The sequence below is a fragment of the Pteropus alecto genome, unplaced genomic scaffold (assembly GCF_000325575.1).
Source record: "Pteropus alecto unplaced genomic scaffold, ASM32557v1 scaffold413, whole genome shotgun sequence".
Lineage (NCBI taxonomy): Eukaryota > Metazoa > Chordata > Mammalia > Chiroptera > Pteropodidae > Pteropus > Pteropus alecto.
The window spans coordinates 1,893,312-1,915,038 of record NW_006434120.1 but is presented as its reverse complement, the minus strand read 5'-3'; the positions used below and the strand labels follow the sequence as shown (position 1 = coordinate 1,915,038).

General features: G+C 32.2%; 1 protein-coding gene and 1 pseudogene across 2 annotated transcripts in view; one reads left to right on the top strand and one right to left on the bottom strand.

Annotated features, from left to right (window-relative positions):
• INTS6 (integrator complex subunit 6) overlaps nucleotides 1-21,727 on the bottom strand; it is an 83,481-nt gene that overhangs the window by 17,586 nt on the left and 44,168 nt on the right. For both annotated transcript variants that reach the window (XM_006909007.3, XM_015587110.1), the window contains 6 exons: nucleotides 14,235-14,418; nucleotides 8,553-8,678; nucleotides 7,003-7,157; nucleotides 2,654-2,806; nucleotides 2,392-2,524; nucleotides 1,413-1,507 (listed from right to left, as the gene is read on the bottom strand). In XM_006909007.3, the coding sequence (XP_006909069.1) occupies nucleotides 1,413-1,507; nucleotides 2,392-2,524; nucleotides 2,654-2,806; nucleotides 7,003-7,157; nucleotides 8,553-8,678; nucleotides 14,235-14,418 (846 nt within the window). The remainder of the gene's footprint in view (nucleotides 1-1,412; nucleotides 1,508-2,391; nucleotides 2,525-2,653; nucleotides 2,807-7,002; nucleotides 7,158-8,552; nucleotides 8,679-14,234; nucleotides 14,419-21,727) is intronic.
• LOC112477467 lies at nucleotides 3,409-6,988 on the top strand (annotated as a pseudogene).

Genomic DNA, 21,727 nt, shown 5'->3' with positions numbered 1-21,727 from the left:
TGATTACTCTTTCTAAAAAAAACAACAGCTTAACGCAGCAACGTACAAAGAACTAATACTAACATACAATTATTATTAATGATCTTCTCGTTCATTGGATGGCAAATAAAAAAGCATGGGTGACTACTGATACTTTTCAGGACTGGTTTTACAAATGTTTTGCTGTAGAAGCTAAAAATTAGATGAAAGAAAATATCTTCCTTTCAAAATACTTTTAGATAATGTACCTGGTCATCTACACAATCTAGAACATCCAAATATAAAAGCTGTATATTTGCCACCAAATACAGCTACCTTGATTCAACCTTTAGATCAAGGCATTATTTCCACCTTTGTAAGATTATTAATAGAGTCTTAATATTTTTAATAAGCTTGAAGATAATGAATCACTTACAGTTACAGAAGAAGCATGGAATAAAAACACAATTTTAAGTTGTATCAAGAATACTGCTTTTAGCTTTTTAGTGATAGAAAGCCATCAACTTTAAATGCTTGCTGGAGAGCAATATGGCCATAAGAGGTTGTACTAGGAAATATGGTTCCAACAACTGAAGAGGGATTAACTGGCATTATTAGTTTATTAAATAAATTTCAAGAAGAAGGCTGTGACAATTTGAATATAGATGATATTAACGAATTACTGGTTGATCACATTAATTCACTTAATATTTGAAGCCCATCCTGCTGATGAATATGGTAGTGACCTCGAACCAGTTTCATTCACTGCAGAAAATATTTACAAAGTTCTTCAATTGGCCACAAAACTGGAAATAGCAATTCTAGATATCGATCCAAACATCCAACGAGCCTTAAAATCTCGACAAGATTTTTTAAAAATGTTGCGGTGTATATCAAAAAATTTATGAAACTTAGCAAAAGATGGGGTTTTAAAAAGATCATCCAAAAACATAAACATAAATAGTGAAACCGAAGTAGAACTTCCAAATATTTCAAGTGAAGATAGTGACTTTGTGCCAATTAAAGAGAGGCTGATTGCTTTGGATTACAGTAGAGACACCTAGAGTGAATAAAATTTATTTTGCTTTTTCTGAATTTTCATTAGAATTTTTTTTGTGTGAAAATATGTGACGTAAATACTTTTATAACTTATGTTGGCCTATTTCTTTAGTATTTTTTTTGTACTGGTAGACTCTTTACACGGTTTTCTTCCGTGTAAAAAAAAACATATGGAACAGATAATCCGCGTAAATCAAGGGACAGGTGTTCACTATCGTGATTATTTTGCAAATCACCGAAACATTTCTTTCCCATTACATCTATATTAGTCATCTGTACACTCAATTTTCATGACATTTAATCTATAATAGCAATACAGTAAAATTATACTGTAATTACAAATAGTATTACATAAAACCTTATAACAAGTTTATTTTTAACAATAATATCCTTACCCCAAGATAGTAGGGAGGCATTGTCTTCAAATAACTTTCAAAAGACTGTCTCCATTTCAATGTTGGTTTTGCTTTATGTACTTTAAACAAGTCATCTATAAATGTATAACATGAACATACTATCATCACTCATTGTTCTCACAGATAAAAATCAAGTCAAATAAGTTTCATTTTTAAAGTCTGCTGTCTTATTTGTAAGAGGAAAAGCAACATGAAACAAACTTGTAACAAAAATAAAAGAAGTAAAATTTTTGGTTCTGGCATTTAATGATTAATAATACTATTTTAAAAATGAAAAGATACCAATTATGATATAGAACTACATGTAAGAATAAAGGTAGAAACAGAAAATACAGAAAAAAAATCTACAGCCTATCTAGACCCAGACATGAAACAGGTTGGAGGACAGAAATAAAGTATGCACAGCGTTTTCTATAAGATATACCTACTAATTTTTTGACTTCAACTTTTAAATCTGATGTGACTCCATGGAAGAAAATTAGTCTTCTTCAACCATATTCCTAAAATATGATAGCCAGATGGTTCCTAGAAACTTTAGGCTTTTATCATATTATTTTGGAACAAATTTATTCATTTAAAAAAATATTTGCCAAATGAAAAATAAAGTATAAATTCTTAGAAAATACCTTCAGATCTTATAAATATGCTTCACAAAATCTTATTTACCAATCCTATGTAAGAAATCTAACTTGAAAAAAAACTGAATATTTAAAAATTTTAAATATAATACCCTCGCTAGTTGTCCACTCAAAGGTGTTTTGATACTGCCTTTTGGTTTACCACAAACATGAATAGGGCACAATAAAACAGCCTTCAATAAGTCTGGTATTTTAGAATATTAAAAAACTTTCATCAATTTTCAGCAGACAAGAAAACTTACAAAGACATGTTCCCAAAGTTGTTTTTAGAAAAACTGGTAGTATGCTGAGTCATAGAGAATGTGACAAGAATGACTTACCTAAAAGGGGAAGGAGAACTGGGTAATTATAAGGCATCACAAATAAGTTGACACAGTTCAGTGCTGTACTGGCTTTCAAGTAACCAAACGGATGACCAAGTTCACTATATTTCGCACTATTGCTCACATATACCTGTTAGAAAGTTATGGTTAAAACTTCATATTTAATAACCTTAATAAATTTAATAAACCATTGATTCAATTTAACTTTTTAAGAAACATCTAACTTAAAATTTTAAGTCACTATAGTTGTTCAGCTCACCTGCCAACATGTTTGAGGAGATTTCCTTTCCAGGATAAATTGAGTCAGTGGTGAAGGTTCCAATTCATATTTGTCAAAAGGCAATTTGTCAATAACCATTGGTTCACAATCTGTACAGGAAAACTTCACTACAGGATGAGATGTACGAGGTGGCTAAAAGGAAATTCTCATTATTACTATTTATATAAAATACCAGAAAAACACTCATTTTCAGTATCCCTCACTCAAAAATATACCCAGTTCCTCAATTTTGCTAGCAAGAGTTTAAGATATTACTGAAAGCATCATTAAGCTGAAAGAAAACAGTTGGAAATGTAAAGCATAAATTATATAATATTCACAACAAGACAAAACATTTCAAAATCTATACAGAATGAAAATATTTTTAGGCTTAAAATCAAATTTTCTCAGAGAAGGTGAATGCAAAATTTTGGAATTAAATAAGTACTCATCAATTAAGTAAGTACTCATTAATTCTTACATCTAAGAAACAAGGAACATATAAAAACCTTCCTAAGTCCTTACTTGTAGTAATTTTAATTGTATAGAGTCGTATCTTCCAACTTGATTGGTAGAAGGTTTTGAATATTCAATATTGTTAGGACATTATATATATTTATATATAAATTATTTGTAAATTATTAAGTATGTATATGTATGTATAAGTACATAAAGTATATATCAAAATAATATTAAAAATAGAATAAAATAAACATAAATGGAAGTTCTAATGTATTCCTTCCCTATTCTGGTAGACTGTTTTGGTTATCCTTGTGGTTTATACATCCTACTTCTAGAGATACAAAAAACATAATACTCCAAAGGAAAAAGGAGGGAGTACATGTTACTCTATTTCCCCCTTAATAGTCTTCCTAAAAATCTTTGTTGAGGGTCACAATGAGCTTCACACTGCTTCAGGGGCATTTTTAAAAGTCAACACAATGGCAGAAGACATCAAGACCAAAATGGAGAACTACTAAACTGTTTCTTTTGACAGATGCTTCCCCACCCAGAACCAGACCAGGAATTGCTCACTTAAAACTACTTCAAATTCCACCATTGTGAGAAGGCAACACCCACTAACGGAGGTGATGTTTCCATGTGCAAATAGTACCAGCACATGTACAAAGCCCTCTGCCCCCCATCCTGGGTGTCAGCCTGGGACAACCTCCAGGCAGAAGGCATGTTTCCTGGGAAGATCTGAACCAGCTCCATCTATCTCTCCTCTGTCCTCCGTCCTCCCAGGGTGGTGGAGGGAGCCCTGGGTACGTGGTGATCCCTACCCTGGGATTCTGAATCATGCCCTATTAATAGATACTCGTTGGAAAAGTGAAAAATAAATTTTCATCAATTGAAGACTGGTGAAGAAGATATGAGCTATAAGGTAATAATTTGAAATTTCACAGTTATAAAGGGCTCTGTTAGCCTCAGTTACTACCTATACACTGGTGGTTCCCAAATCTACTGTATTGGGACCAGATCCCTCTCATTTCTCTTATGTACCCAACTGTCTATTGGACATAACCTAAATCTCCTTTAGGTCCCTCAGACACATTATTATCTAATTCCTTATTTCTCCCCAAACCATAAAACCTGTTCTAAAAATCTAGGTATTATCCTTACTATCTCCCCCTTATACTCCATATTTAACTTTCACAAAGACCTAGATAAAATGATTCCACAATTCTAAGCCACTTAGCTGACCACTTAAACATGGCAAGTGCTCAGTACTTATTCTGTCAGTACTAAATTCTCATCTAAAATTTATCTTCTATTACTTATTACTCTACTTCATGCCTTCATCATTTCTCAGACTAGACTAGCACAAATGCTTATTTTTAAATTAGTCTCTCCAATAAGTCAGCCCCTGCTAATTCATCCCATGGCCCTGAAATTTAAACATGATCATGTAATTACTCTATCTGAAATTATTTGGTAAAAACAATAGCCAGTCACCTAAAAATAGAGCTGACTCTTTTAATATCATATACAAAGATCCTTGATGATCTGCCTTCCAATCATCATACCATGTACACTGTCTGCTCTAGCCCTGCCAAACTGCTTGCACTTGCACAAATAAATCATCATCGTTCAAGCTTCTGTGTCACGTGTTATCCCTGACTGTTTTATTATTTTCTTATCTGCATATTGTAAACAAAGTTTACAAGTCTGAACTGGCAAATACCTAACCACTAAGAGATTTTTTTCCGTGACATCCTTTCCTCCCCAAACACATACCAGACAATTAGACACCACCTGCCTCTGGATTCACTGTGCCCCTCTACTACAGTCAGTGCACTGTACTACTCTATTATATTTACATGTCCTACTTTCCTATGGAATGGTAAGGTTCAAGAGGCTAAGCACTATATTTTACTTATCTAGTGCTCCTGTACCTAACACATAGCTTATTGAATCAGTCCATGAAATTCACTTTTTTTTAAATGAAAATATTGAGGTCCAAGAAGAAAAGGGAGGGAGAGGAAATCTTCTAGAATTTGAGAAAGAACGTTTTGCATTTATTATTTTGTTTAATCCCCAAAACAATCCTGAGACAGGAGCTACTATTTTCACTTAACAGATGGGAAATTAAGGCTTAGAGAAGATAATTAATCAAAGATACATAGCTAATAATTGGAAGAGCCATGATTCTAATTCAGAGTAAGTCTCTACTAAATCACATTTAATTTCAATTTCAATACTCTTCATTAGAAATACTATTATTCATAAAAATTTTATTTCCCCTAATATCTTTCAGTTACAAAATTTTGCCAGTTCTTTCCAATATTATCTATTTCTTATGATTCTTTCTTCCATAATCTTAATCCAAACTCTTACTATCTCTTATGTGAACCATAGCGATAGCCCAATAGGAAACCTGCTTACCTTTCAACTCACCTAATTTTGCTGCAAATAACCAGCACCAGATTAATTTTTCTAAAACAGCACTGTGTAATTATGTTTTCAATTATTCTTTGAGCCCCAATAAAAGCTTAAATACCTTAACTTTGCATTTAAAATTATGAACAATTTGGTTCATTTAATAGTAATCTCAGTGTTCTACATATGTGTTACAACCTACCTATACTCAGCTACTTGATATTCCTCTAAATATACCTCCTTTTTTACTTCCATAGTGTTCCCTCTCCCCACTGAAATCTTATCCGCACTTCAAAATCCTCTATGGCTTAAAATAATTTCCAATAGACCACTAGAGTAATATTAATAGATGATGCTTCTGATATTGGTTTTGAATTTCTATTAGGATTCAACCATCTGTACTGCTGTATAAATGAATAACCAAGAGGACACTATTTCATACACATATGATACCTATAAGAGTTGAAAAGCCTACAGAAGAGAGTGTAAAATGAAGAAATTGAGAGCTTCTCTGTAAGACCAGACTAAAAAACTATGATCGTTCAATCAGGAAAAAAAAGGAATAAAAAAAGATACCTCACTGAAATTTATAAAACCTTAATTTCATTAAACCCAAATGAATAAAGTATCACTCTATAGAGTAAAAGTAAATATTATCCTGAAGAGTTGATAAGAGGTTTAAAGTAGAAAAGGTTTCAAATAGGGTTCATTTTAATTCATAAATGATAGCCTCATGAAACATTAAAGACTGCTTAATGATCGTTGTTTGAAATATAATTCTTATCTTCTAAGGGTAATATGAAAAGAACCACTGTCATGCTCTCCCACAAAATATCCCATGATGGCCTCAGATACTAGAAAAAATATTAATCTGAAAAAAAAAAAGCCATTAACAATATCAAATAGGTATTCATTTGTATAAATTTACCCTATAAGAACCATATATAGCAAATACTGACAATTCTCCATGATCATTCAACAACCCTGTTTCTAAAAATAACTCATGTAAATAAGACCAGAGTATCTTTTCTACCTTAAACCTCCAGACTGAAAACATTGAATATAACTAAAACCATACAGTTAACATATATTTGTAAGACTAAGTCCTAAAAGACTGTACACAATCAGAATTTTCTAAGCCTTCATTTAAACTCTAAATTGAGTCCCATAAACAAATCTTCATGTTACATTATTTTGAGTCCAAAGAGAAACTCATTAAATGCTATACCCAGATGTCAATAATAAAAACATAAAGAGTATTAGATTCTAAAAGAAACAGATGCCTTTTTTCTATTACTACATAATGAACAATACAGAACACTAAACGCAACTAGTAGCTTATCACAGCACTTTCAACATCTCTCTAATTCCCACTAACAAGCCACACCTTTAACAGACAGTACTTAAAAGTAATAAGAAATGCAGCTAAATGGTTACTATTATAAAGTCACAGTCTCTCTGGTACTTACTAGTGTTGGAGAATTCTGATCTGGCCAAAAAGATTCTGGAACAGGCCAATGTCCTATAGGAACCCCGGTTTTAGGATTTGGTCTGACATATATGAGTTTGTGACAGCTATGCCAAGGCTGAGATCCAAAAGGCCTTGATATATCTGGTTGCCCATCTATAACAAAGAAATTAAGACAAAGCATACATCATTAAGGGAATAAAGCATAAAAAGTTAAATCATATCCATTATTAGTTAATTAATAAAAATGTCCTAATACTTGTTCAATTCTGAATTTCCCTATTTTCCTTACATGGTAGAATACTATCATGTCTGTTTAACATTTAGATTAGATCAAAATTCTAAAGTCTGGAGTCTGCAAATGTCAACTATGAGTTCAACAGCTGAAAGGTCTCATAGTATCCTTTGCCTGCCCAATCGGAATATGTGAAACATATAATAAATCCTTATTTAATAAATAACATGTTTCCTCCACCAGATGATATAGACAAACATTCAATCTTGTTTTTGGGTGTTTTTTTAACACTTAATTTCTTTATCATCGCGTTTGGCTTAGTAAAAACTAGGTTAGTATTACTAAATGAGAAATCATTTTAACTAAATCCTAACTAAAAAAAAAATATATATATATGCAAATCCAGATCTGAAGTAATTAATCTAAAATAATTCTATTAAAATAGCAACTCTCTTCAAGCAAACATTAACTTAGTACCTAACCCTAACCCAAGCACTAAAGTAATCTAAAAATAAATATATTTCATGCCTAACAATTCAATTAAAAGATTGTTTTTTAAGCCAGAAACAGTGATATAATTTATATGATCTTACCGTCTTCTGTTCCTTCTCTATATTTCCCCTCTGAAGGTACCCATTTTTTTCATTTCTATGATTTTTCTCCTGCTCTAGTGGATCAATCACCTGTGCCAAGTGTCATTAACAACTTTCAAATTCTTGTTATAAGCTCTCTCATACAATGTAGAGGATCCAGGTATAATAGCTAGCTGTCCATTAGTTCTAGTGTTACTCCTTATACCCTCTGGCTAATGTCATAATCAAAAAATATTAGAATAAAGCCAGGTGGGGGCTTAGCTAGTGTTAAAATTATCAAGCTTAATGGCAAAAGCTGGCCCCTCATTTTTTTGGTTCTGACCAGTTCGTTCCTTAGAAAATATACAGCTAAGGAATTAAATAAACACCTAGAGTTCATTCTTGTGAATTAAGGGACATGAAGCATATATACAGGAAAGAGGCAATGTTACAATACTAAAAAGGAAATATGACAATGTTGCTCATCTGTAAATGCTTAAAAAGGTTTTTGGCTCTTATAAAATTTCAGGCTATGAATAATCAATATAAAAAAGTGATGCTACTGAACCACTACCAGGTTACCTTGACTTTCCTATTTAATCTTCCTTCTTTACCAATAGTTATTCTGTCATCTTAATAATTTGGCCTTGTCAATCTTAGGGCCAAATCATAGTAATTTTTAAATTCTAGTTGAATAATTGATACAGCAAATTTAGAATGTCTATAAGGAGAGTACAATAATACCTTCTACAGGGGAAGGATCTGGTCCTGCTTTTTCAAAGTTTATTACCACCCCACTTTGCACTTTCTGTACCAAGGACTCCAGACACTGATTAAGCATTCTTGGAGAACATACAGAATATGAGCGGCCTGAGGAAAAAAAAAACAAAGTGAACTAGTTAGTTGCAGAAATTCCTACCTTTAGCAAGAAAGAACAATACTGGGGTTTCTGACAGAACTGATTAACAAAGGTTCAATGGTAAAGTTTGACTTATTTCATTATCTTATGGAAGAATGAATAAAAACAGTTATTTTAAATAAACCAACAATTCCATTTTGTCAGAATTTATAAATTTTTTTCTTCTAATTATGAGTATATAGAAAATAGAAGTCTTGTTCTGAACAAATCACAATTAAAAAATCATGTTTTAATTATATATGTATATTATATATTATATAAAATGTGATTTTAAAAATATATACATCATAAACTATCTCCAATTGTTATCCAATACAATTCATCTTTAGGATGTTGTGTATGTATATAGTAAAGATGAATTTTACTCCTGCTTAACGAAAGTATTATCACTAAGATTAATGCTAAGCACATAGCACTAAGTATTTAATTGGTCTGGTGGCAGTTATTGTTATTTTGAACATTTGTACTTTACTATATATAGATGGTAGCAAGTACGTTTCTGAATTTCATTTGGCTTACATACTTGGGAATCACCTATTATTAAATGAATTTCCCTTTTGTATATTTTATAACCTACAGGATTTTTAGTTCAGAAGATTAAAATGCTAGTGATTATGAAAAAATACTAATAAAAAGATTTCTTAAACAGGGATTTTTCCATATATCTAGACCTATGTTGTCTTATACTATAGTCACTGGCCACATATGGCTATTGAGAACTTGAAATATGGCTTGTCCATATTGAGATGTATAGTAAATATAAAATATCGTGTAGGCAATATGAAAATAATGTAAAATATCTCAATATTGTTTAAATATCAAATTCAGGTTAAAATAATATTTGTATATACTAAATTAAGATATTATTAAAATTAATTTCACCTGTCTTTTTAATGTGACTACTATAAAATTTATAATTATACATTTAACATGTGTCATATTTCTATTACATGTGCTGATATAGACCAATGCTGAAAACCTTAACAGCTAAAACAATCTTTAACCAAACATCTTACAATGTAATACAATTTGCAATGAGCTCAATAAGGAATTTTACATATCCAACAATTCAACTAAAAACAGATATATCATTATATTTGATGCACCAAATTACTCATATTAATTTATGCTTAACATGTGATTTGCTAAAGGCTATTCAGAAAAGAGAACATTAAGCAGTAGTGTGGTTCAAATCCTCAGAGTCAGCTTTACCTAGAAAAACAAGTATCATATAACAAACACTTACCTGTGTACGATAATGAGAGCTGTAATCATAAAAATGCCTATCAATTACTGAGTGCCTATATGCCTGGCACTGTTCTAATCACTTTATCATATTAATTTAATCCTAGCAACAATGTCTGAGTTACTTTCCCCATTTTACAAATGAGAAAACTAAAGTAATGTAAAGATTAACTAATTTATCCAAGTTACTACAACAGTGCAGACAAAATTCAAACCCTTACAACAGGGTATCATGATGTTAATCTGAAATTAATCTATGAAAAAGAATGTCTATATGAAGTCTCATCTATTTAAAAGAATCAGTAAATTAAAATATTTTCTCTGAGTTAATTTTAATACACACTATAAAACAATACATAAAAAGGCTGACCATCTTAACACACAAAGTATTTAGGAGATTATATAAAGGTTGAGTGTCTCATTTCATACAACTTAGGCAGATTCCCAAAATGTCATAAAAAACAAAAGTTTTAAGAGTAAACCTATGTTATCATCAATTAATTAGGAAAATTATAAATAAATGAGTTATGATCTTAGTATGAAATAAAATTACTAATAAAAATGTTTAATGAAAATTAGAGAGAAAGTGAATAAACTTGAGTAATTTGGCAAACAATAAAAATTCATTAGTTCTTTTGAAAGTTAAAGAGAAATAGCAAATTTTGCCATCTTTATAAAGTGAGCCTATAGCCTATGTAATGTTTCTCTTACTCTCTATGTCAAAACTCACCCTTTGGAATGTACGACACTTTGTACTGAAACATAAAGTTTCTAGGATCACCAATTATATTTGTGAGAAAAGTACACACCTTCAAGTCAAGAAGCTGGTTCAGTTGTGGTTATGTAGAGTCCACAAAAAAATCAGACTAAATATAATGAGTATGAAAGCAGTAAAGTGAAACAAAAAAACAAACTTTCCCACAGAAGCTTCTGAATTATCCTTTTAGTATAACAGAGAAGAGACAAATAGAATATTTCTAAGATGAGCAACAGTCCTTAACCGAGGATAAGAAAGTTAAATTGATTTAATCTAGAAGCGTTAAAATTTTTATAAAATGCTTTTATCCTTCATACTTCCACCAGCATATCTATTAGGCATTTTTTGATATGATTATCATCCCTCTATTTCCCTCACACCTGCTTCTCCCCAAAGTACCCATTTCAGTCCATAGTACAGCCATTCACCTCCCCTTGTTCAGGCCAAATGGATCATCTAGGAATCATCATGGATTCCTTCTTTCTTCATTGCCATCATCCTTGGTTGTCCTTTGCATCATATCTCCTGACTATGTCCAAACCTAGCACTTTCAGCAAAAGTACTGTCATCACTTACTAGGCCCTGCTTCCATTCTTGCCACTTTACAGTATATTTTCATCTAGCAGCTGATCTTTCAATGTTTTCTCATCACACTAGGCAAATTAAAAACATTTATTATGACTTAAAAGGCTATTCAATATTTGGTCCTTGCCTACCTCACTAAACCTACCTGTTACTCTCTTCTCTATCTTATGTAAGCTCCGGCCATATCAGCCTTCCTGTTGCTCCCAATACAGCATGTTCCTTCACTTATGATTTCCTCTGCCTAAAGCTTCATATGGTTTACTCCATTATTCAGATTTCTGTTCCTATGTTAAACTGATTGTGATCATTTCACAATAAATATAAATATAGAATCATTTTATTGTACACTAATATAATGTGTGTCAATTACACCTCATTTGAAAATAAGAGGGTCAATGAACATGCTGTAACAATAATTTTAATAAAATTAATATTTTTAAGACACAAACAAGGCTGATTTAATCCCTATTCTAACTAGTGACTTTAACTTCAAGGTTAGAGATATGCAGATGTAATTTGTGAAAAAACAACTGTTTTCTTTATTTACTTCTTTAGACGAGTATAATAATCTCCAAGGATAAGCAGTATTTCAAAGTGATTCAAACTGAGGTAAGCATATCTTATAGGTTTACGGTAAAAAGAGAGAGCATCGCCCTCAAGACTTCTCAATAATACTCATTGTCTGCTTCAGGTTACTCTATACACCCTCACCCTACTAGTTTTTCTTCAAAGAAGCACTCCCTAAAATAACATTATTTATTCACTTTACAAGATTTTATGCCATAGTCCCAAAATGTAAGCTTTCTGTCTATTGTTCCTGCTGTATTCCCAGCATCAAGAAGTTATTTAGCATAGAGTGGGTACTCATTAATTACCTTATAGTAAAAGAGAAATGCTTACAATGACGATTGTATAATTTTTTTAAGCATACATAAAAATATAACAAAATATTAATCAATTATTTTAGCAAAATTTCTTTCCAATTTTTCCTAAGTGAACAATGGGAAATATAAATGTACACACACTACTCTTACTATTAATTTTAAAAAATGCACAGGAATTATTAGCAGTCATTATATAGTACATAGTGCCATACCAATGGACATTAGCTTTTCTGTTCTACATTTTTGGTGGTGTATCCTCAAAATTTTCTTCAGCGAACATTCTTTTAAAATAAATAAGAAAACATATTAATCAGATATATGAAAAGGTGAGTGGCTATTTGAGCAGCTTCCCAGCATTGCTAGCAAGAGCATGAAAAGAGGCAAATAAAAGAGTACATCAGGAAAGATTCAGGATGTACAATTGGGAAAAGCTTCCTAATTTGTTAACTGACTAAGGTTTCTGGTCATTAAAAGATATTACCAAGGGTGACTTCGGAATCTTCTCCTCTGGAGATGTTCCTTTTAAAGAATAAACAAGATAACTTTAGTATATTACTGCCCAAAGGCAAGGACATTAACTACTATATGATGTCTCAGGTTCTTTTTCAGACTCTTTGATTCTACCACTCACTCCATTTCATACTCTGAATATTCTTAATCCCAGAGAAGACAAAAATTATAGTACATGTAGTCTCGCAATTCTAAATTCAAACTAAGTAATTTATAGTAAGGAAATTCCAATGTGAGAATGTTTAGATTACAGCCTCGAACCCCTTCGTCAAGCTGTAAAGTTGAAAATCTTAGTTTTAAAAAAAAAAAAAAAAAGAATTTTAGCAAGTGGGGCAGTTCAAGGCTGAAAACTAAAATTTCCTGAATACAAATTTGCATCCACCCACAGAAACAATTAGGACTGTCACTGATAAATATTATCCAGGCACAGAGAATTGTTAGCAATGAATTTTCAAATTTAGATGATTGATAGGTTTTCCCTTTAAAATTTTAGGTATATGACTTTTTTTCTTTTGTAAAATTAAATTGTGAAGGCATTACAAGAGTTCACCTAAAAGTACTTCTATAAAATGGGAACATTTAATAATTAAGTAACAATTTCCTAATTTACCTACTTCACACACCTGTGTAGAGTACCTCTTTTGTCTGTGAATTTTGCAGATTTCTAAAACTTATGAAATTTTAGAAGAAAGGCACCTAAAATATTCATTAGACCTTATATTTTACTTTAACTTATATAGCTGGCTATTATGGAATCTCAGTAGAGCACTGACTGTTATCTAGAGACTGTCACAGGCCCCTGACACAGGTGAAATAGTGGTATGCCAGACTTGGACATTTTAGGGTCAAATTCCTTCGCTGAGAACTAAAATGCTCCATGAAAGCAAGAACACCATATCTGTCATATTCACTACTGAAGTCCTAAAGTATGGAACAGTGCTTGGTACACAGTAGGCACTCAACACATAGTCATGAGAATTAATCTACCTGTTAACTAATTCCACATTAAAGAAGTTCAGAGTCTATCACATATTCTGTTTCAAGAGTATCATTAATGTTGACTTACTACAGTGACTACATGGACTAGCTGGTGTTTCCTCTAACCTATCTAGCTTCCTCTTTGCCTCTGAAAAAAAAAATGCACTTAACCAGGCATTAATCATTACATAGATAATGGATAATGAGATGATTCCCAAGATATTTTCACAGAACATAATTCTTTGGCATTTATAAAGCATTTGCAATCTTTGTAGACAAGAAAATAAGTTTAACAACTTCATATACCAGCATTTTCTGTATGGGTAGAAAAAAATTTACCATTCATTATTGTATCCAATAGTATTCACATCCTAGTCAAATCAAATCACAGATCTTCAACAATGTAATTTTAAAACCATATATGTCTACAACTTACTAACATAATAACTTGTTAAACAAAACAAACACAGAGTCTTTGAAAAGTACATTTTAAGACATTCAGATAAATTCTGCTTTAAGTCACTGAAAGACTGCCAGGAAAAACTTACCGCCTGTCACTTCACACATCGGTGTGATTGCAGAGTCATCTAAAGGCACACCTGTCAACTGTTCTGATTCTACTGACATGGTGCCAGGCAACCGCAACACTAATGCAAAGAGTCTCTGATCCCAACGAAAAGGTTCCTTGGTCAATTCGCTCCCAGGCAAAGGAGAATTAAGAGGTAAATGGAGCTGAAAGTAAGAGGGAGTAAAAAACAGTAAGATTTCCACGTGTCATTTCTCCCAAAAGGCCTCATTAATTACACTTCTATTAAAACCATATCATGCGTCAAAAAAAAAAAAAAGCTCTAAAACAAACGCTTAAGCAGATATAACTAAAATAGCACATGAGAGAGTGTTATTTCAATTTTCTTAAGCTCTTCTCTAAAGAATTCAATTGAAAAAAATCTATTACTATAATGCTTTTCAGATTTCAAGGCAACCAACCATCAGATGATAGACAGCTTCCAAATAAACCATTTCATTTAATCATTAAAACAACTCTATGGTAATTATTCCTATTTTCTAGATTTTTTTAAAAATGGGTCTCAAAGAGAATAAATAATTTGGACTCCTGGGTACAAGTCTGTACCTCTTCTATTACACAACAGCAGCCTCAAACATCTCCACAGCTAATAATTTTAAATATGCTTCATTTTATAGAAAACATACATTCCTAAAGCACTTGCATAAAAGTAGATTTTGTCACTAATTTTATATTAAATGTTTTAAAAGTAATAATTCTTACCATATCTGAGTGAAAATAGAAGGTGTGGGGTTTTTTCTTGTATGTTTTTTACATAATATCTCTCTCCATCCCCATCAGACCAGCTAAATGAGAATCTAAGACTCTTAAGAATCTCCAGAAATTTAAAGTGATTCTAATGGGCACCTTTGTATCAATAGATCCTTTGTACATCAATCTCAGCATAATAAAATGGGAACAACCAAACAATATGTCTTAGGATGTAATGCAATAGAAAGTATAACATCGAAAGGAAAGGAAAGGTTAAACCTGAAACTAATCAAGCCTTTAATTCTAACTACCAATTTACAGGGGATATAGGATCAAGTTAACGACCACCACAAGGGAGCAATCAGTCAGATTCAGAATGTGAGACATTCTACAGAATAGATGACCTGGCTTCTCTAATAAATCAACTGCATGAAAAAGCAGAGTGGGGAGGGTTGATTAAACTGTTATAGAATAAAAGACAAAACAATCAAAAGCAAAGATTTTTGAGACAATCAGAAAGTTCTAAAATATGTTACCAGAATTATTAACAATATTTTAAGTGTGATGATGGTATCATGCTTAGGAAAACAAAAATCCATATCACCTAAAATTTCTTTAAGTAAAAATAAAGCCCAGCATCAGCATACTCAGGAACTTATTTATACAAATATTGGAGTTTTCTTTACAGTATAGAATACACTTTAAAATGATCACTTCCAAATTGCCAGAGTTTATACTACTCTTGTCATAAAGCAATACATACTTGTATTGCTTACAGTCTAGTTCTTACTACAAATATTTCTGAACTTAATAAATTAGGGATTGAAGCTATTCTATACTGATTTAAGACTCAAGTTTCTTCACTGATTTATATCAATTAAAAAAAGTCAGATTCTATTCTAAGAGGGTTCCTAGTAAAGCTCTGATAAACTGGCACCTCTCTCCAAAAGATTCATGACAAGAGAAAATGATTCCTTTATCAAGATTAGCCAAGATTTTGTGACCATGGCCAGGAGTCATGAGCTCATCCTCTGGTACTGATTCTACATAAGGCAGAATTCAGAATAAGGAAGGAATGTTGGAAGAAATCTGGGCCAAGATGTTCTCTAAGGAAGGTTCCCTAACCTCAAAGGCTCTGTGACATTTGCAAAACGGCTCAGGACTCCAAGCCCTTTGCTGCTATTTCCATACTCTGCCAGAAGATAAGTAACAAAGCACTGTTTCCATCATCTCCTTTTACTCCAGACTACCTTTGTACTAGGGAAGCACAACTACCAGGTGCTCAGTCATTTTCTTTATAAGATCACAGAAATATGAACGCACCAGTGGCACTGGCAGAAAAGGGTCTCAACTGTTAATGTATTGCTCTGAGAAGTAATGGATATGTGAAACTCTCTCAAGAATCCAGTGGATAACAGCACTGCATAGACCTCATAAGTAAGTGGTAGGCAGAATGACAGACCCCAAACTATATAGACATACACAAACAACAATCAGATAATCATTCACACACACACATATATGTACACACATAACTAATCAGATGATGATGAACATCTTTAGGGAGATAATATACAATGAAATAATTAGCCTTTGGCTGGACAATGCTAGATCTAGAATGTATTTCAAGTAAAACAAACAAAAAACCAAGAAGGATCACAAGCATATTTTACACAGAGCCATATCAATTTTATAAACTTCAAATTTTTATTTATTTTTCTATCTTTTATTATTTCCTATTCCAATATCACTACCACCCTCTCATTACCAAAGAGGGGAAAATCTTCTATAGCTGAAATGTGATAGTAAAATAGAAAGGAGTGATGGCTGACAAATAGAGACAAGAAACATTTAAAACCTGAAGGAAAATATTCTTAGGAGGGTTGAATCACTCCAAATCTAAAGTCTGCAGTTGAAATTTCTAGCAATGTCTTAAAATCACAAAGGGAGGTCTTTTTGAATATATAGACTTTGAGAATCAAAGCAAATTATACAAGTATCAAGAAGAAAGAATATATAACTAAGCATTGGAAAAATTTGTAATAAATATGAATAGATGATTCCCAAAAGTGAAAAATAGGCTAAATACCTAAAGAAATACATATGGCTTATAAATATGCGGAAAATTGCTCAAATACACCAACTTCAAACAATGCAAATTAAAATATCAATGAGATACCATTTCACATCCACCACATTAGTAAACTTTAAAAGTTTGACAATACCAAGTGATGACAAGTATACATAGCAATGGGAACTCCCCATCACTCCTACATACAGACATTTTGGAGAACAATTTGATAATATCTAGTAAGCTGCAGATGAGCATATCCTAGAACCCAGCAATGCTACCTCTAGTTTGTACATCTTAGAGAAACTCTTGTATTTTCCCAAGAAACCATGTAAAAGAATACTGTCTACAGCATTATTTGAAAGAGAAAATTTTCAACAGCTTAGAAGTCCAATAAGAGAATTGATAAGTAAACTATGATTTGTTCATAAACCAGCGCTGAAATGAATAAACTAGATCTCTTAATATCCAACATGGATCAATCTCTAAACCATATTTTTTTGGATAGTGTAACATATATACATTCACACATGCATACATAAAAGAACATAAGTCATGAAAATATAGCTTGATGAATTTTCACAAGTTGAATGCCTTTCTGTAACTAGCACTTAAATCAAGAAAAAGAACCTTACTATTTTATGCCCCTTCCAGTAACCACCCCTTCTCCAACTGATTAGTTTTGCCTCATTTTGAACTTTATATAAATGGAATTACAGAGTTTATATAATTTGGTTTATGACTTCTTTCATTCAATATTGTGGGGGTGAGATTCATCCATACTTGCATATATGTGTAGATCATACATTCCCATCGCCACAAATTATTTGGTGGGGGGTGAGAGGGGAGGCAGAAAGAGAAAACGTATCATATTTATCTATTTTTTTTTGTTGATAGGCATTTAGGTTGTTTCTAGTTTGGGTATATTTTAAATAGCACAACTGTGAAATTATAGTACATGTCTATGGAAAACGTATGTATACATTTCTGTTGGATATACACATTTATTAAGGATTATAGCTGAGTTATAGAGTATGAATATATTTACTTTGATCTGATACTGCCAGTTTTCCACAGTGGTTGTACCAATTTATACTCCAACCAACAGTGTACAAGAATACCAGCTGTTCCATGTCTCCTTCAGCAACACTTAGTTTGGCTGTCTTTTTCACATTAGCCTTTTCAGCGTGTGTGTGTAGTGGTGTCTCAGTGGGGTTTGAATTTCCTTGATGTCTTGGAAACTGAACATCTTTCATATACTTCAAGGCCATTTTGTTGTGCTCTTTTGTGAAGTATCTATTATGTTTTCTGCCTAGTTTTTAAAAAAACTGAGTTACCTGTCTTTTTCTTATTGCTTTGAAGAATTATTAATACATTCCAGATGAGTCCTTTGTTGGCTATAGGAATTACAAATATCTTCTCCCACTTTTTGACTTCTTTCATTATTTTATTGGTATCTTTTGATAAATATAATTTATCATAATATATTTTTCCTTTTAAGGTTAGTACTTTTTGTATTCTTAAAGATCATGAAAATGTTCAGCTTTCTTCTAAAAGCTTTATTATTTTATCATTTACATTTAAACCTGAAACATATTCAGAATTGAGTTTGTTATACGATATGAGGTGGGGTGAAGGCAGATTATTTTCTCAAATAGATATCCCACTGACATAGCCCCATTTTTTAAAAAGACCATTCTTTCTCTGCTGCTTTGGAATGTCACATTTTTCTTACATTTGTGGACTGTACAAGTGTATTTCTAGATCAAAAACAATATTGGATGGAAAAAAAGGCAAGAGGCAAAATTATGCACGTATTTAGCATCTATACACGCTGTTAAACATTACTTAGTTTTATATATGTATTATATATACATGTGGTAAAACATGCACTGGAAGGCTACACACCAAATTCATGATAATTGTTGCTTCTGGGATGGGAAGTGGGACGGAACACTGAGTTGAGGAACAAAGGAAACTACACTTTTACTATCAGCAATGTTCTGTTCCATTTATTAAATTTTTAAAAATCTACAACAAAAAAGAATAGAACTGGAGAAATATGGCAAAAATTTTTATCACTTACTCTTACCCAGAATAGTAGAATATAATAATATGGAGATAACTGTCAAAAGCCAGTAAATTCTTTAAGTAGTTCTCTATACCCCTTTTACAACAGTGTTGTTATTTTATATGAAATCAAAGAAGATAAAACTTCATACACATTGTAACTCAATAAACAGTAGATCATATATAATCACTAACCCCAAAACTGAGACATTTATAAGGACTCTTAAGAGAGAGTTCTACTTGATTAGCTATTAAAATATACTGCAAGAAGTTAGACTAGTCACTGAAAATTAGCCAGCTTTCTTTCACTCATCATTTTTTTTCTCACCTACCAAATATTTGGCATGTTTAGGTTCTGGAGATTTAAAGGTTCACAATAAAATACAGTCCCACTACTTGAAGAATTCTGAGAAAAGGGATCATGTTCCTAAAGGAGTGTGTTTAACGATAAGCTAACAGACAGAAGAAAATGGAAAATCACAGTACTAGCTATCAAGATATTAGTATTTTTATTTCTGAACAGTTGACAGGAAAATAGTTTTATAAAAGCTGTTTTCTGAGACTTGCAGGAAACTTTAGTATGAGAATACTTAAATTTAAATGTCTAAACTGATTTTTAAAAAATTAGTCATTAACAATCACATTATATAGTAGTTACTATTATATGGCAGACACTGTTCTAAGCCCATTATAAACACTAATTCATTTAATCCACAGACACTACTGTAATTCCTACTTACAAATGATAAAAAACTGAGGCATAGAGAGCTTCAGTAATTTGCTGGAAGGTAGAAAGTAAATGAGCAGACAGACTTGAAACTCAGGTAATCTGGCTTCTGATTCTGTGCTCTTAAACAATGCATTATATTGCCTAACCATTAGTGAAACCATAATCTGTATTTTAAAATATCAAAATAAATGAATGGGACAATATCAAACTAAAAAGCTTCTGCACAGCAAAAGAAACCATTAACGAGGTAAAGAGACAATCATCTGAATGGAAAAATATATTTACAAGTGATGCCTCCGATAAGGGCCTAATATCCAAAATATACAAAGAACTCATACGACTCAATAATAACAAAAAACCAATCCAATCAAGACATGGGCACTGGACCTGAACAGACACTTCTCCTTAGAGGACATACAAATGGCCAACAAACATTTGAAAAGATGCTCAACATCGCTAACTATTAAGGAAATGCAAGTCAAAACCACAATGAGATTACAATCTCATACCTGTTAGAATATCTATTATCAACAGGACAAGTAATAACAAATGTTGGAGGGGATGAGGAGAAAAAGGAACCCTCATACACTGCTGGTGGGACTGCAAATTGGTACAGCCGCTATGGAAAACAGTATGAAGGTTCCTCAAAAAACTAAGAATTGATCTACCATATGATCCAGCAATCCCTCTACTGGGTATTTACCCCAAAGACTTGAAAACCCATACCCAAAAAGATATTTGCACACCAATGTTCCTAGCAGTATTATTCACGGTGGCCAGGACATGGAAACAACCGAAGTGTCCTATGTTAGATGATTGGATAAAGAACCTGTGGTACATATATAGAATGGAATATTCCAAAGCCATAAGAAGAGATGAAATACTACCATTTGTGACAACATGGATGGACCTTGAAATAATCATACTAAGTGAAATAAGCCAGACAAACAGGTTGAAAATCATATATCACTTATATGTGGGATATAAACCTAAAAGCAACAAATGAACAGGACAAACAAACAGAGACTTATGGACATGGACAAGGGACTAGTGGTTTACTGCCATTTGCAACAACATGGATGGACCTTGAGATAATCATGCTAAGTGAAGTAAGCTAGACAGAAAAAGTTGAAAACCACATGATATCACTTATATGTGGGATATAAACCTAAAAGCAACAAGCCAACAGGACAAACAAAGACTCATGGACATGGACAATGGACTAATGGTTACCAGAGGGTAAGGGGGAGAGGGAAGTAGACGGGGTAAAAGGGATCAAATATGTGGTGACAAAAAGAAAATCTAACTACAGGTGGTCAACATACAATGCAAAATACATATGACTTATTGTTGAATTGTACACTTGAAACTTACTGAATTTTGTTAGCCAATGTCACCATAAAAATAATAATAATAGTAATAATAATAAAAGAATACATAATCAAGTGTTGAGTGAGATATTAATATAAAAAAGAAACTAATTCTGTTAAATGGAAAGAAACTTTAATTATAACTTTTAGAATACAGTTTTAAATCATTGATTTCTGAATCAATCTAGTAATTTTAAGCCACTAATTAATGTTATAAACATTTTAGATTGTCCTATGTTCTTCCCCCAATTACTCTTTTATCCAGTGGAAAGAGTCAGCAACACATTTTTCTCCCTCTTGCTGGTCTTTTCCAGTTCTCAAGTACATGGGTAATAACAACAATAAAAACAAACAACAGCTAGTACACTGAGTGCTTACTATGTGCCAAGCACCATTCTATGATCTTTTCATATAATATTTATAACAAATCATTGAGCTAGGTACTATTATTATCCCCATTTTAGAGACAAATTATAATATGAGACTGTATGTTGGGAGACATCTATCTGTTTGAGAATACACAC